At 42.5% G+C, this 13,563-nt stretch overlaps 1 protein-coding gene across 1 annotated transcript in view; it reads right to left on the reverse strand.

Moving 5' to 3' along the window:
- The window catches only part of CLIC5 (chloride intracellular channel 5), a 119,404-nt gene extending 118,623 nt beyond the window's left edge, over positions 1 to 781 (reverse strand). Inside the window, exon 1 of the mRNA XM_048845688.2 lies at positions 192 to 781. Coding sequence (XP_048701645.2) covers positions 192 to 686 — 495 coding nt within the window. The 5' untranslated portion in view covers positions 687 to 781. The remainder of the gene's footprint in view (positions 1 to 191) is intronic.
- Positions 782 to 13,563: the final 12,782 nt, after the last annotated feature.

Consider the following 13,563-nt stretch of genomic DNA (forward strand, 5'->3'; position numbering starts at 1 on the left):
AAGCAGTATTATCCCCATTTTACATGGAAAAAGGGAGTCACAGAGAGGATAAGTGACTTGCCCAATTTCATGCAGAATGTCAGCAGCAGAGCTGGGGGCAGACTTTAGCGCACACTTCAGTGAGGCTGAGGATACTTGGATTGATTCTGGTTCTAATGCTACTGTACATGTCTAGGAGCACAAGCCCTTACCTTAACAAAGAGGAAAATCTCACACTCCTTCTGAAAGTTGTCAGTTTCTCCTAAGTTGTTGTTAGCTGGAAATCTGGTGAAAGTTGGGAAGGTGGAGGAAGTGCCCGGGCTCTTACGAAGACTGAATCCAGTAGGAGATGGGATTTTATTTCCAAACACCATCCTTTCTACAGATTCGTCACTGGGCCTTGGGCTCATCATCTCCATCTCTTCCTGGCGATGCTGGTCCTCTTCAGCCCCTTGCTGAGAGGAAGCGGAACCATCCTCACCATCAGCTGCTTGCTGAGATGAGACAGAATTACTGCGGCTGTGTTCTGGGCTCTCCTGACAGCTGATGTCCATGCTTTCTGGAGTGGTGGTGGAGGAAGGAGATGCTGAGTCTTCATGGACTTGCTCATAAAGATGATCCTCTTTTGCTTCCTCTGAATCAGGAATCTCATAGAGGCCAGCGTTCTCTATATTTTCATAGATGGTGGTAAAGCCCACATTTTCCATGCTGGCTGGTTGGTTGGATTTTGCCTTTGTTTTGGTATCTTGAGGGGCTGGAGGTGGCAACAGATAAACACTGTTTAAAAGGAAGCAGTGTTTGTGGTGTGCTTTTTGAATGCACTGGTACACATTAAAGGTTTCCAACAATCATTTACGGAGAGCTTTAAATCAATAAACTATATTCCCCTGAAGTCAAAGATAAGAGCAGCTCACTTTTAACCCCTTCCTGGCTCAGAGCACTTGCAACCACATTTAATCACCATTTGCTCTTCTGAATATATTTTAGTCGGACTTCACTACATACAATGAATCCAACTCAGACAATTACCAGAGAACAATAAAAGTCAGTTGTGAAGTAAACACTGGTCTTTATCTGAAAGTCTAATATACCTTGGGAATACTTTGCTTAAAGCCTATGGGACGTAGATCTCACTGAACTGATTTTCTGAGCATCAGTGAAAAGCAAGGGTACCTACTCCTCTGATCACAAAATACCACCACCAATGTAAACAAGCTGCAACACTTCAGTGGTTTATCACAGGCCAGGGAAGAATCAATTACTGAAAAATAAATTCAAGTAGCACCACAGAGGATAAAGCACCAGACTGGTTATCTTGAGATTTGCATTCTCTTCCAGGCTCTGCCACTGACACACTATTTGATCTTCGGCAAGTCACTTCACTTCTGCCTGCCTTAACTTGTCTATTTGTAAAGTGGAGACAACAACATGTATCCATATTTGTAAATTGCTTTGAAATCTAGAAATAAAAGCATAAGTGTTATTATATTACATTTAAAATGTATTATATGTATCTGCCATTTATATCCAGGTTCTTTATACGCCCATTTTTCTTAGAGAGGGCCCAAGTCATGAAGTTTGGATCTGGAGTTGAACTTTCCAAAGTTTGGGGAAGTATAGATTTAGTGATTGGATTAATTTCAGGTTTCAGAGGAACAGCCGTGTTAGTCTGTATTCGCAAAAAGAAAAGGAGTACTTGTGGCACCTTAGAGACTAACCAATTTATTTGAGCATGAGCTTTCGTGAGCTACATCTGATGAAGTGAGCTGTAGCTCACGAAAGCTCATGCTCAAATAAATTGGTTAGTCTCTAAGGTGCCACAAGTACTCCTTTTCTTTTTGATTGGATTAAGACATCTCTCATTTTCATGCATCTGCTGCACTTTGACTATCTTCCTATTCTTAAGGCTTCAACTGCATTCAGTCTTGCATGGGTGGGTAAGGAAGGAGAGAAGATTCAAGGAAACCTTTCCTCCTGCACCCCCAGCAAGGACTTGGCACAGTGAAGTCCCTGTGCTTCTCCGAGTTGACTGCTACAACCAGTGGCGGATTCCCCAGAGGGACTGGGGAAGGGGGGGGGAGAGCAGAACTTATACCGCACCCATCTCTGCACAGAACAAAGAGGTGTATCCACCACACCCCTGTCAAAAGGTGGCGCAGCAGATGCTGTCTCCCTGAGATCAGGAGGCTGTGGATTAAAGTCATTATTTTTGTATTCAGCCTATCAAAGTAAAAATAAAAGTCAAACCGCAAAAGTGTAGCAGCCTTTAAACCTACAGGCAGCTGGATTCATCACCTAAATCATTCTGATTTACCTATGTTTAATTTTTATATAGACAATAAAAATGCAGCAAGTGGAATTTGCATTCCCTATCTGGAACTAACACCATTCTACACAGATAGAGTTAAATAACAGAAAGACAATGAAATACCTTGACACATGATTACTTTACTGGATAGGCACAAACTGAGGACTTCAGGGATGTATAATTCATATTCAGTGTGTTACTCACGTAATCCTCCCTGATCCACAAGCAATGTCAGTAAGCAGAACAAAGCCCATTTCCCCTTCACTGTTTCCATGTGTAACTGGCACATTGCTTGAATATCTTCTCAAATCCAAATTAAAAGATCAAACATCAAAAATCATGCGTCAGGCTCCCATAACCATGAGATTGGCTTACAAATCATGAGATTTTAAAATAATAAATATGGGGTTCTTTTGATGTTCTTTTGACTTACTTTCTGTTTTTCAAACTTCACAAGTTAATGGGTCCTGTTTTCATGCTTTTCTGTGCTGTCATGAAGGTTAGAAACGTACATTTTTTAAATGAAAGCTGAAATTCTTGAATAATCATTTGTCTGCTGGACCTGCGGCTTCAGATAAAAGATGAAGGGTTAAATTCTGGCTCCACTGAAGTCAATGGGAGCTTTGCCATTAAACGCAGCCAAGATCTCACACCAGATATTGCAAAACTTGCAAAACAATCATGAGTTGGCACCACTGACATTTTGATGGGCTCTGAATTCAACACAGCTCCCAAAAACTTTATTAAGGGCCTGATTCCACAGTCCTAGGCAAACACCTTGTCTCCTCCTCTATGAACGTGGAGGTCCCCCTGGTGGTGAAAGTGGTGCACTTGCACTCTATAAGAGGGCTGAACTCAAAGCAGGGAGTCTCGTACACTGTACAGCACAAGAGCTCAGCTTCATGAGAGCTCCCTGAATAAGAAGGGCCAGGAAATGGTTGCTAAAGCCAGACGATCTTCTGCTATATGAAACCTTCAGCTGGTTTCACACATAGTGCAGATATGCTAAGATGCTTCTGCAGGGCAACTTCAGGCAAATTTGGATCTCTCCCAGCACACAAATCTGCGACTCGGGCTGAGCACTAGAGCAGTGGATATGGTCTCAAATGCACACCCAACACAGCCATTGACTTAAATGGAACGTTTGGGTGCATGAGGAAAGTAGGGTCATGCCTTATGACTTGTTTTCTTTATCCCTCCAAATTTTATAGAGCATACTGTGTGGATCCACCCCCACCTTATAAAACCCAAGGTGTATCTCAGGGGAAGATGGGTGGGGATGGAGAGATAGCACCTGAAAGTTGCAGTTGAGTTCAGAAATGTTGTTTCAACAGTAACATTTTTAAAAGGCTTTGCAGGAGAAGCATCTTTTTCCATATTCATCTTGCGGAGTGAAATGTGTTGCCCTACAACAGCTGCCTCAGTTCAGCCTTCTCCAAACTTACGCTCTCTTTAATATGCCTTCTTGACTTTTTGGACCTTTGTTAGAGCTTGTTTGTTTGTTTGTTATTCTATTAGATACAGCCCAAAGAACCTGGGAGGGATGGGAAGGAGCTGAGCCCACTGGTTTTGTATGGCATTTTTATTTGGTTTGCAAATTTCTTGCTTTTAAGAAAATGCTTTGTGTGTTTTCAAGCTTTTCAAGAACATAGATTCACTTTGCTGTCTAACCTGTGCTGTTCAAAGACTTCTCTGATGAAGGACTTCATGCTGTAAGCGCTCTCTGGGCATAACTCCCATTGATTTCAAGAGATACCATATGCTTGCAGGATCAGATCCTCTAAGGCCATCAAAATGCTTCTCTTGTTCTCTCCCTGCTGCCACCCAGTCTTAAAAATCACTGAGAAGGGAAAAAAGAAAATCTATCATCACCACTGATGACTGCTTTAGAGGAGAACCAACATGCAGCTTCCAGAGACCTAAATCACCACGATCAGTTTTTTGCAGAGAAAGCAATTGCAGCAAGTAGCAGCACCTGCTGAAAATGAACAAGAAGGCAGGTAACATACAAATATTATGCAACAGTTTGAAACTTGGTGTTTCATACTTTTCAATAATAAAATCACTTTTACCACTTCTCTTTCCCCACCCCGGTGCTTGCACAGAACACAGCTTCATTCCTCTGGAAGAGCTGGACTTGACTCCACTGTTTTGCACTTCATTTAGTTATTTATGCTTTTTATTCATTATTATTTTTTAACATTTATATTGGTCACAACCAAGATGGGCCTTAGTGTGCCAGGACCTGTACAAATATAATAAATGAGAGTTCCTGTCCTCCAAAAGCTCACTATCAAAAATTGGTGTACAATTTATACCCATGCAAAGTGTGTGCAAAATGGGTGTAGAATGCTATTCTGATCTGATAGCATTTTATATCTACTTTGCACAGTGTAAAGGATTACATAAGGTGCAAAGCAGTGAAGAATCTGGCCCTCTCTCTCTGCATCTAAGAAAGTATTTATTCAAAATAAATCTGGGAAATGAAAAACAGACTCCTGTTTCACCTTACGGCTTTATCTTCACTACAAACTTTTGTGTTCCAATACACTGAAAAGTCAAATTAACTAAAATGATTCTGACTATGATTTTGCAGTTAGTATGCGTAAAACGAAATTATCATCAATGGGTAAAATTTTCAATGGGTAAAAAAGTATTTTTCTTTTCTTAATTCATTCTCTTTCTTTGAGATAATATACGTTAGGCAGGCTAAGTTGCTTGTTTAGACCATCCAGACTCAACAAGCCTGGTACTGTATTTTTTCATAGATTTACAGATTTTTTAGACCAGAGCAGACCTTTCGATCATATAGTCTGACTTATTGTATAACATAGGCTATAGAATTTCACCCAGTTATCCCCGTATTGAGCCCAATAATGTGTGTTTAATTAAAGTGTATCTTCTTGAAGACTTCAAGAGATGGAAAATCCACCACTTCCTTTGGTAGTTTGTTCCAATAGTCAATCAACCTTGCTGTTAAAAAGGCGTGCTTTTTTCTGATTTGAATTTGTCTGCCTTTAAACTTCCAGACAGTGGTTCCTATTGTGCCTTTCTGTTGTATTAAAGAGCCCATCACTACCAGCATTTTCTCTCTATAAAAGATATGCTGTAATCAAGATACTTTTTGATAAACTAAACAGATGGAGCTCCTTCAGTTTATCGCTCTGAGGCATTTTTCCCAGTCCTTGAATATTTTTTGTGGCTCCTCTTTGCACTGTCTTCACCCTCCCTTTGATTCTGATCCCACTGTAATCCACTGGACACAGAGTTTCACCTTACAGCACTATCACTGAGATCAGAATCTGGCCCACAGAGTGTTCAACAAAGGGGCTTGATAACGCTCTCACTTACTCCAGTGTTCTATGAACAGTCTGTGGAATATAACTGAAATGCTAAATTAGTTATTTTAAATGCCCTATTATTCATATACAAAAAAATCAATGTGAAATAATGAAGCAGCCCGCATTACTAACTAGATAAAGACAAGAAAATCAGAGACAGGAATCAACTGAGTTACTCTGACTTAAACTAGCTGAGGATCTGCCCTTTCATATGTACAAAGAGAGAAGCTACTTAGGGTGTATTTTTGTAAGGTCACTCGGGGGGTAACTATAATTTTAACTCTGTTGCAGCCCCTAATTTTTTTTCCCTTGCACTACAATGGACAGACTTTCATGCATTAGGAGGAACTTACTAAAGTAAAAGTAAAGGGCCACATCCTTAGCTGGTGAAGTCAATGGAGCTTTACATCAGTAAATGATCTAGCCCAACATTTTAAAAAGGTAATAGTAGCAAAAGTCAGAACTGAAAATGGAGAGGTCTGGGAAAATGAATGATTAAAATGAGGCAAACAACATTCTTGGAAACATTCAGTGAAAACTGGAGCCTGTAACTGGAAGATGCTGAACATGCTCAGTGATCACATATTGCAGTAATTGTTGGAGGATCTCAGCACCTCACAGGATTGGACACCTAATTTGCATTCGACACAGCCATCACTAGTGGAATTGTGACATTTGATGGCTATTTAGACTGTCTAGTTTACAAAGTATTATATGAAAGCTCAAATTTCTCCAAGCCTTTGGAAATCTGCAGTGAATTTATTTTTCTTAATACTCACCTGATACTCCATAGTTTTTCTATTTGAGTTTTGAAACTTTTCCAGAAAAAGATCTAGGAATCTTTGCAAACAGTTCCATGAAGATTCTGGCTCTACATGCAGTGGAAGTGAAATAAGAATAATATGTTAGGTTCTTGATAACAGAAACTTGTTGCATCTTGTCAGAACCTAGACTACGAATTCTCTGAGACAAGGACAGTCTTTTTACTCTGACATTCTGTTAGACCTAATTTGGAGGCTCATTACTGTCATAATTCGGGGGGCCTGCACCTATATCCTCCCTCCTTGGTTCAGGAAGGGCACCCATTCTAGGCTCCTGACTTTCCCATTGTCATCAGTCTTGGGTGATTATCCATGTCTCTATCCTTCCTGACCAGGGTATTTCCAGACTACACAGTTCCCTACCTATACTGTGACCCTCCAGGGAAGTCAGCCTGCCTAAGTCAGACTGCTTTACTGTTCTCCTCAGAAATGGTACACAGTATAATTGCCACAGTTAAGCTACCATGCAGCTCTTTCTAAGCAAGCACATTTATTCTTAAGGTAAAAGCATTAAAAAGAAAACATTTAAAAAAATAGAAGAACCTAGACGCATGCTAATAAGCTTACCAGAGATCACCCTCTCACACCAACAAGGGCTTTGGTTAGTGATTAGTACTTCAAATTGCACACAGGGGTTTTTCCTGTGGTCACAAATCCATCACAGCTTCAACTCAGAACAAGCACCTCAGGAGTACATTTACTCCTTTATACAGTTTATCTTTGAAGAGCCTCATGTAACAGGTGATCCGAAGACAAAAGTTCCCCCTTCAGGGTGAAGCTTCAAAGACTAAGTCTCTAGGTGGGAATTTGCAACCCCGTCCTCCCAAGAACTGCCTAGGAATTCCACTTCACATATATTGTCCCAAGAGATCATTCATGTCTGCTACGTTGTTCAACACAGTCTTTTGAAACCCACAATACTTCCCAGAGATTACATTAATCCTGTATTCCTCCCGAAGAAGTTCCATACAAAGCCACAATAATAAACATTTGCATGTTTAATACAATCAACTCCTAAAATATTTAAACTTAATTCAATAATGTTATACTTATCTCCCTACCTGTTAGGCTGGATGTCAACACTACAGCCATACTGACTCCTTGATGATCCTGCTTTGATTCACACTGCACCAGATGCCTGGCTGACAACAATATCATGTAAATGGATTCTGCAGTATCATCCAGCCAGGTCTTGGTTGTACATAAAAGGTTAGTGCCTCATCTCTTATCAAATTGTGAATGGCTGAGGTTTTATTCACTACTGACCTTGCATTAAACATCACATGAAGACCAGGATCTTTGTCCATCACTGTAACCTCCCATGAGACAGGAAGCATAACCAGCAGCACCAAGTTCTGCTTACTGTAAGATATTTTTCTTCTCTTGTCTCTCCACTGTCCACTTCCACAAAGATTAAAAATGCCATGCCCTCACACCCTGCCCTGCCACCCGCTCAAATACTATATAATGTAGCCAAACTGTTCAAATATGGATGTCTAAACTTAAGCACCAAAATAAGTGTTCTGACTTTCAGAGATCCAGAGCATCCACAAGTCCTGAGAAGGCTTCTTTTTTGGACGGTGTGTGATAGATGAGCAATTTCTGGCTGAGAGAGTGTTACAGCTCAGGATGGCCTGTGCATCCTGCCTAGGGTTGCCAACTTTCTAATCACACAAAACCGAACACTCCTGCAACATTGCTTCCCTGAGGCTCCATCCCTTCTCAGAGGCTCCGACTTGACCCTTCTCAGAGGCCCCACACCCCACTCATGCCATCCCCCCTCTCGCTTTTGCTCGCTCTCCCCCCACCCTCACTCACTTTCACTGGGTTGGGGCAGGGGGTTGGAGTGTGGGAGGGGGTGAGGGCTCCATCTGGGGGTGTGGGCTCCAGGGTGGGGCCAGAAATTAGGGGTTCAGGATGCCAGAGGGAGCTCCAAACTGGGGCAGGGAGTTGGGGTGCAGGAGGGGGTGAAGGCTCCAGCTGAGGGTGTGAGCTCTGGGGTGGGGCTGGGGATGAGGGATTGGAGGTGCAGGAGGGGGCTCCAGGCTGGAGCCAAGAGGCTCTCTCAGGGTTCCTTCCCCACTCTGAACTCTAGAGTACAGATGTGGGGACCTGTATGAAAGCCCCCTAAGCTTATTTCTACCAGCTTAGGTTAAAAACTTCCCCAAGGCACAAATCCTTTGTCCTTGGATGGTACGCTGCCACCACCAAGTGATTTAGACAAAAATCAGGGAAAGGACCACTTGCCGTGGTGGGGAGAGGCATCCCTATTCCCCCAAAATATCCCCCCCAAGCCCTACACCCCACTCCTGGGAAGGCTTGAGAATAACATACCAACCAAATAGGTAAACCAGATTCTTAAAAAACTGAACTTTATTATAAAGAAAAAAAAGTAAAAGAAGCACTTCTGTAAAATCAGGATGGAAGGTAACTTTACAGAGTAATCAGATTCAAAACACAGAGGATTCCCCTCTAGGCAAAACTTTGAAGTTACAAAAAACAGGATAAACCTCCCTCTTAGCACAGGGAAAATTCACAAGTTGAAAACAAAAGGTAATCTAATGCGCCCTGCCTTATTTACTTACTCTTTTTGCAATATTGAGACTCACTTTAGGATGGTTTATAGGAGGAGTAGTTTTCTGACCTGGTGCTTCTCTGCTTCCCAAGAGAACACACACACAAAGAGTACAAACAAAGCCTTCCCCCCCATCTCCAGATTTGAAAGTATCTTCTTTCCCCATTGGTCCTTTTGGTCACGTGCCAACCAGATTATTTGAGCTTCTTAACCCCTTACAGGTAAGAAGGAATTCTAGGCTACCCTTAGCTGTATGGTTATGACAGGCTCACAGCTGGGGCAGGAGTTTGGGGTTTGGGAGGGGATGTAGGCTCCAGCTGGGATGTGGGCTCTGGGGTGGGGCCAGGATGAGGGGTTTGGAGTGCAGGAGGGGGCTCAGGGCTGGGGTGAAGGAGGAGGTGTGGGCTGCAGGCTATGGAAGGAGGCTCAGGGCAGAGGTGCAGGCTCTGAGAGGAAGTTATGGTGCAGGAGGGGGTGAAGAGCTGGAGTAGGGGGTTGGGATGCAGGAGTAGGTTCCAACCTAAGTTCCCTCTAAGCTGCTCAGCCATGCAGCAACCTATTAAGCACCGTGCAAGCGCTCAGGGCTGTGGGGGGAGAGCCCTAGCCCCAACCCTCCCACACGCCCTAGCCTCAACCCACCCCAGTCACAGACGTGCCACAGCTGGGTGAGAGGCACCCCTCCCCTGGCCCCAACCCAGCCTCAGCCGTGTGGCAGTCGTGGGAGAGGTGCTTCTCCTGTGGCATCAAATCAGCCCCAGCCTGGACTTGCCGTGGTGGGGAGAGGCACCCCTCCCTCCCACCCCAGGTGCTGCGGTGGGAAGGGAGAGTTTGGGGGGGAGTTCTCTCTCCCCGTTGCAACCTCGGGGCAGCCTGCACCCCAAACTCCTCATCCCTGGCCCCACAAATGCAAAAAATGGATTGAAAAAAGAGCCAAACATCATGCATGCCAAGTGTTCAACAGGAGTCTCCACATTCTTGTGTGACATTTACTCATGACCTTGCTTCTTGCAGATCGGACTATACAGCCACAAGAGAACACAGGAGATATCATTATGTCATTGTAAAATATCACGGACAGCCATACACATGTGACCTTAGGAATACCATTTTATAGGGAGTGGGAGGACCTGTGCGGGTAGAGTTCCTCTCCTTTTACATTTATTTCTTCAGATTAAAGGGACACTTTCAACTTGAAATCTAATCAATTTAATTAAATTAAAAATAGTTGCAGGTCCTACACCTGCCACTTTATGGTTTCATAAATCACATTTTCTAATACTTTTGTGTTTTCTCTCCCCTCAGCTGTGTGCAAGATCCACACAAACACCAGGGTAAACTGACTAATAGACTATTTAGGGGGGGAAATATAGAAATAACTATACACAAAGCTCTGCCCAATGCATAAAATAAACTGAAAAAATGTAGAGGAAAACATATTTTTCTGTAAGTTCAGTTATAGCAATCTAATTATTACTAGTAACAGAATAGTAGTAAGGAAATGTGTGATTTTAAGGAGATGGTATTCCCTGAAATTTAAGAACAAATTTAATGCAGTTGTCTGAGCTGGTAAAATTTCACATTTTGTTTTTATTTGAACCAAAATCAAAAGTTAGTTAGGAATTGTTTTTCATTAATGGAGTGTGGTTCCCAGCCTGCAGTCCCTCCTATTTTCTTAATATGTCTAGCCGAGCACTGAGGTATTTTGTAACCAACGTATCTTTTGCAAATGGATGAGGTAAAGCACCTGTAACACCAGGACCCTTATACGGAGCTTTTTGAGACAAAAGTATTATTATTTTTATTGCAGTGGCACTAAAATATATGTTAGGTGCTCTACAGATTTAGAAAAAGACAGTCCTTTCTTGAAAGCCCTTGCAATCTAAACAGGTGAACACAACATACAAGCAAAGTGGTCTTGGTGACAAAAGGGACACGGCTTGCTAGTTCCTTGTTTTTATAAATAAAAACAAAATAAATATTATTGTTGACTCATTTTTGAAGTCATTGTGGTATAAATGGGTCTTAAAGGTCTTGTCTAGACCAGTATTTAAGGTTTGATGTTCAAGTGCTAAGACATTTTACAAGTATATATAGTCAAGGCATGCTGCCTTTCATAGGGGTTAAACTGGGCAAGTAAAGTGGACTTAAATCCTATTGAAGTGATTGGAAGTTAAGCACCTGCTTAAATGTTTTGGTGAACAGGGATGCGATTACTCACATTTCAGATTAAGCACATGAGTAAGTGCTTTGTGGAATTAAAGCCAATAGGAATATCCTTTTAACTCTGAAACATTGTATAAATAGAATGCTTCTACTTTAAGGAGTATGCTAGAGGCTGGTAAAATGCCTGGTTTGTATGAAAAATAGGAAAATGTATACAAAGATTAAACAGGTTAAAGGGCTGGGAGCTCCCTCCTCTTGTTTCTGCATACTCTCCCACTCCCTTAAATTTCTATGCTATAAAATGGCAAATATCTTTTTATGAGAATACAGTAAAGTCACTTATAAGGGACATATTCTTTTTCTACTGAAAAATGGGCATGCAGTAATTCATGTACATAAATACTTATCACTATGTCAGATTCAAATCAAGATTTTTGCGTGTTTTTTTAAAGTCTGAGCAGCTGCCAACATTCAACCTATTTATCATTTTTATCTGAATTCACCTGGGATGATTTATACACTTCTGTGGTTTACCACACCTTGAATACTGCGTGGAGTGCTGGCCACTCCATCTCAAAAAGATATATTAGACTTGGAAAAGGTACAGAGAAGGGCAACAAAAATTATTAGGGGTATGGAACAGCTTCCATATGAGGACTGGGACTATTCATCTTACAAAAGAGATGACTAAGGGGAGATATGGTAAAGGTTTATAAAACCATTAATTGTGTGGAGAAAAAGAAGAAAGTGTTATTTACCCCTTCACATAACACAAGAATTAAGATCACCCAATGAAACTAATAGGCAGCAAGTTTACAATAAACATAAGTACTTCATACAACAACCATCAACCTGTGGTACTTGTTGCCAGGAGATATGAAGGCCAAAAGTGTAACTGGGTTAAAAAAAGAATTAGGTATGTTCAGGGAGGATAGGTCCATCAATGGCAATTAGCCAAGGTGATCAGGGACACAACCCAGTGCTCCGGGTATTCCTAAACTTCTAACTGCCAGAAGCTGGGACTGGACAACAGGGGATGGATCATTCATTAATTTCCCTGTTCTGTTCATTTCTTCTGAAGCATCTGGCACTGGCTGCTGTCAGAAGACAGGATACCGAGCCAGATGGACCATGTCATACTCACGTGATTGAAGAACGGTCATGGATGGGTATAAACTGTTCAGGAAGGACAGGCCGGGAAGAAAAGGTGGAAGAGTTGCACAGTAGGATTGCTCAGAGCTCCAGTATTAAACTGGAGAAAAGCCTGTTGAGTGTCTTTGGGTTAAGTTTAGAGGCGAGAGCAACAAGGGTGATGTCGTGGTGAGCATCTGCTATAGACCACCAGACCAGGAGGATGACGTAGACGAAGCTTTCTTTGGACAACTAACAGAAGTTTCCAGATCACAGGCCCTAGTTCTCCTGGGGGTCTGACATCTGCTGAGAGAGCAATACAGCAGTGCACAGACAATCCAGGAAGTTTTTGGAGAGTGTTGGGGACAACTTCCTGGTGCAAGTGTTGGACAAACCAGCTGGGGGCCATGCTCTTAGAATCATACAATCATAGAATATCAGGGTTGGAAGGGACCTCAGGAGGTCATCTAGTCCAACCCCCTGCTCAAAAGCAGGACCCATACCCAATTAAATCATCCCAGCCAGGGCTTTGTCAAGCCTGACCTTAAAAACTTCTAAGGAAGGAGATTCCACCACCTCCCTAGGCAACGCATTCCAGTGTTTCACCACCCTCCTAGTGAAAAAGTTTTTCCTAATATCCAACCTAAACCTCCCCCACTGCAACTTGAGACTATTACTCCTTGTCCTGTCCTCTTCCACCACTGAGAATAGTCTAGAACCATCCTCTCTGGAACTACCTCTCAGGTAGTTGAAAGCGGCTATCAAATCCCCCCTCATTCTTCTCTTCTGCAGACTAAACAATCCCAGTTCCCTCAGCCTCTCCTCATAACTCATGTGTTCCAGACCCGTAATCATTTTTGTTGCCCTTCGCTGGACTCTCTCCAATTTATCCACATCCTTCTTGTAGTGTGGGGCCCAAAACTGGACACAGTACTCCAGATGAGGCCATCACTGTCGAATAGAGGGGGACGATCACGTCCCTCGATCTGCTCGCTATGCCCCTACTTATACATCCCAAAATGCCATTGGCCTTCTTGGCAACAAGGGCACACTGCTGGCTCATATCCAGCTTCTCATCCACTGTCACCCCTAGGTCCTTTTCCGCAGAACTGCTGCCTAGCCATTCGGTCCCTAGTCTGTAGCTGTGCATTGGGTTCTTCCGTCCTAAGTGCAGGACCCTGCACTTATCCTTATTGAACCTCATCAGATTTCTTTTGGCCCAATCCTCCAATTTGTCTAGGTCCC

This window comes from Caretta caretta, chromosome 3 (assembly GCF_965140235.1).
Source record: "Caretta caretta isolate rCarCar2 chromosome 3, rCarCar1.hap1, whole genome shotgun sequence".
In the NCBI taxonomy this organism is placed as follows: Eukaryota; Metazoa; Chordata; order Testudines; family Cheloniidae; genus Caretta; species Caretta caretta.